The following is a 2817-nucleotide window of genomic DNA, read 5'->3' as shown; positions in this document are numbered from 1 at the left end:
TGAAGGCCTTTATGATATGAATATGAACCCGTGTTTTAAAAAGTGGTTGCTTTATTATTGATATTATTAACGCGGACGCGAATTCTTAATTTATTCATGAATGTAGGTATTTTGGTTTTGATACGACGATTGTCACATTACTCTTATACACTTCTATTGCCTGATTTATGTAGTCAACGTCCATTTTTACACCATTATTATTCTATTAGGTGGGTATAACGTATAATTTCTGCATGCACTTCTTTATTTTTCACAATCAATATTTAGTTTTGAAATCAAAGTTGCAAATGCACTGTCTAACTTCTATAGGTTTTTTAATATAAAAGATATGTATATTGTGTAATACATTTATTTCACTTGATAGGTACAATATTAAAGCAACTGTCTCAGCTGAGTGGATATTTACAGTCATGTCAGACATAAGCGGCTTAAGGTATTGTTAAGACACGTATTTAATACAGTACACATGCCAAAGGGCATAAAATAATCATCCTTTCATCACTCATAAGTCTTTTCAGCTTCAACAAGCAACGTAACGCCCTGGAAAAACTTCTAGCGACGCTACACATTGTTTTAAATACAATTGTTACAGCAAGAGGCTATGTAAGAGAGCTTGTTTTGAAATATTCGAGAGCTAGCCATAATTTCCACATCCATGATGCATCCATGACCGGAATGAAGGGAAATAAGTACATTAAATTTAATACTGTCTCGAAAGTTATCACATCACATATATACCTCGCAGGCTTCGCCTCGCATACCATACACTAACTTAAAACATAATAGTAAATGCGCAGTAAGCCTCACATGACCAAAGCGTGGATATCTACAACCATATTTCTAAAATGTGTGATCTTAACTAGTCTGAAAATTAAATATTAACATAATGAGATATTTGACATTACAAGGTACTGATTAGTCGAATAAATAAAATGTTAAACTACAGTGAAACCTGTAAAAAATATTCGGAGCGAGGAATTCAGCGCCAAAGCCAAATGGCAGCGGATGCGTCAAAACGAGAGCTCGGCACCGTTACATGCCGCCTGCGCCTGCGCCTGCGCCTGCAACGCGGCCAGTAACGCTCCTTGCATCCGCCGACTCGCTAATTCAGTTATCACGAACCGAAACTATCGATTCCAATTAAACATCACGATCAAAAATAAGGTGTGAATGAATCATCGCTCCGTCCTTCCAGCATATACAATACACCACTAACGTAAATGCACCTTAATTATATTCCAACTTTCTAATGAGGCGTTTACTCTGGACTGTTCTTAGTAATCTCTAGACAATAAATTAGCATTACAATCGATATCACAATTGCATGCTCGCGAGCGCACCGGCGCTCACGGCGTGCGCAGACAGCTGTCCATTGTTAACGACGCGGCGATTGCGCGCCAAACGGTCAGTCCTTATCACGCAACAGTTCTGACTTAGCACTCTTTTCATTGCCATTAAATGATTTTGGATTGTCCTTCTGTTTGTAAGCTTTGTCGAGTTTCGCGGATGGGGGGTCGTCCTCGGGTGGCGCTGCAGTCTTTATCGACAGTGGAACTGGTGGCGCATCGGGGTTATCTTTACTTTCGGCACGGTAAAACTCGTTCAACCACCTCTCGGAGTTGTACGAGGGTCCCTCGCCGCCCAGCTCCGCGGGCAGTATGTCGAGTGGCAGCGCGTCGTGCAGCGTCGATAAATTATTGCCGTGCAGCACGATGCGCTCACGCGTTTTGGCTCTGAGATAAGGTTTTATTACGGCGAGCGCCGTCTCCACGTACCAAGGTTGACCTATGAAATGTATGCTCTTGAACCTAACCGGCATACAATCTTGCAGACCGTCGATCATAAGTTTCATCACTTTGGCTTGTAAACTACACGATTGCTTAAATGTAAATTCTGTCCAATCCACAATTATTACGTATCCGTTGGCTTGATTTTGCACATCTTGGAGGGTTCGTTCGAGGGTGAGGAGGAGCGCCCGGTAGACGGCCATGAGCGGGCAGGCCTGCGGGGTCCAGTTGGAGGCGAACATGAGCAGCACGGCGCGGCCGCGGCGGTCACGCTGCGCCAGCACGCCGGGCAGCCCGTCGGCCAGCGCGCGCAGCACGCCGCCGTCCGCCGGCGCCCACAGCTCGGGGTGCTCGCGCCGATACTGGTGATATCGCACTAGTAACTCGAAACTTTGTTGCACATCGTGTTTCCGCGCGTACAGAAACCGGCGCAGGAAGGCGTCGTCCTGGCAGCGGCTCTTGTCGCGTAGGGCTAAGTTGAGACTCGAGTCGACGGTTTCTTTAAGGCCGTCGAGGGCCCGCTGCTTGTCGCCGTCGGTGAGCCGCTTGCGGGACACGTCGCAGAGCAGCTCGTTCTGCACCTGGTGGAGCCTCCAGTCGTACTCGACGTACTCGTTCATGGTGCGTCCGCACTCGCGTGGCGTGGTCGCGCCGCCAGGGGCTCGGGGCCGACTGCTCTGCGCCCGCGCCGCGCGCCGCGCCGTCGCACTCCGTTCATTAAACCGTATAGTGCTGCCTTCACACAACACAACACTCGACCGCTAAATACTAAACTAGTTGCTTCGATATAGGGTATACTTAGATTGTTATGATTTGTTTAGCTAGTAACGATTTCCTGGGTTTTATCGTCAACTGGTTTGTAATGATATGTTTGATAATTTTAACTGTTTTCTGATTAGAATCTTAGCGGTACTGATTAACACTTAATTGTAAAATATCTTATATTTTATCTAATTTCCTGTTAGTCATAATTAATATTCCTATTAATTTAACACATTAAACTTTAAAAAAATTAACATAAACATCGTAT

At 45.2% G+C, this 2817-nt stretch overlaps 1 protein-coding gene across 1 annotated transcript; it reads right to left on the bottom strand.

Moving 5' to 3' along the window:
* Nucleotides 1-333: 333 nt before the first annotated feature.
* Nucleotides 334-2564, bottom strand: LOC125230855 (clavesin-2-like). Its single transcript, XM_048136104.1, has one exon. The coding sequence runs from the start codon at nucleotides 2405-2407 to the stop codon at nucleotides 1406-1408; it is 1002 nt and encodes a 333-aa protein (XP_047992061.1). The 5' UTR covers nucleotides 2408-2564; the 3' UTR covers nucleotides 334-1405.
* Between the last annotated feature and the right edge of the window lie 253 nt (nucleotides 2565-2817).

This window comes from Leguminivora glycinivorella, chromosome 11 (assembly GCF_023078275.1).
Source record: "Leguminivora glycinivorella isolate SPB_JAAS2020 chromosome 11, LegGlyc_1.1, whole genome shotgun sequence".
Lineage (NCBI taxonomy): Eukaryota > Metazoa > Arthropoda > Insecta > Lepidoptera > Tortricidae > Leguminivora > Leguminivora glycinivorella.
The sequence above is the reverse complement of the archived record's forward strand: the minus strand, read 5'-3'. Positions and strand labels throughout refer to the sequence as shown.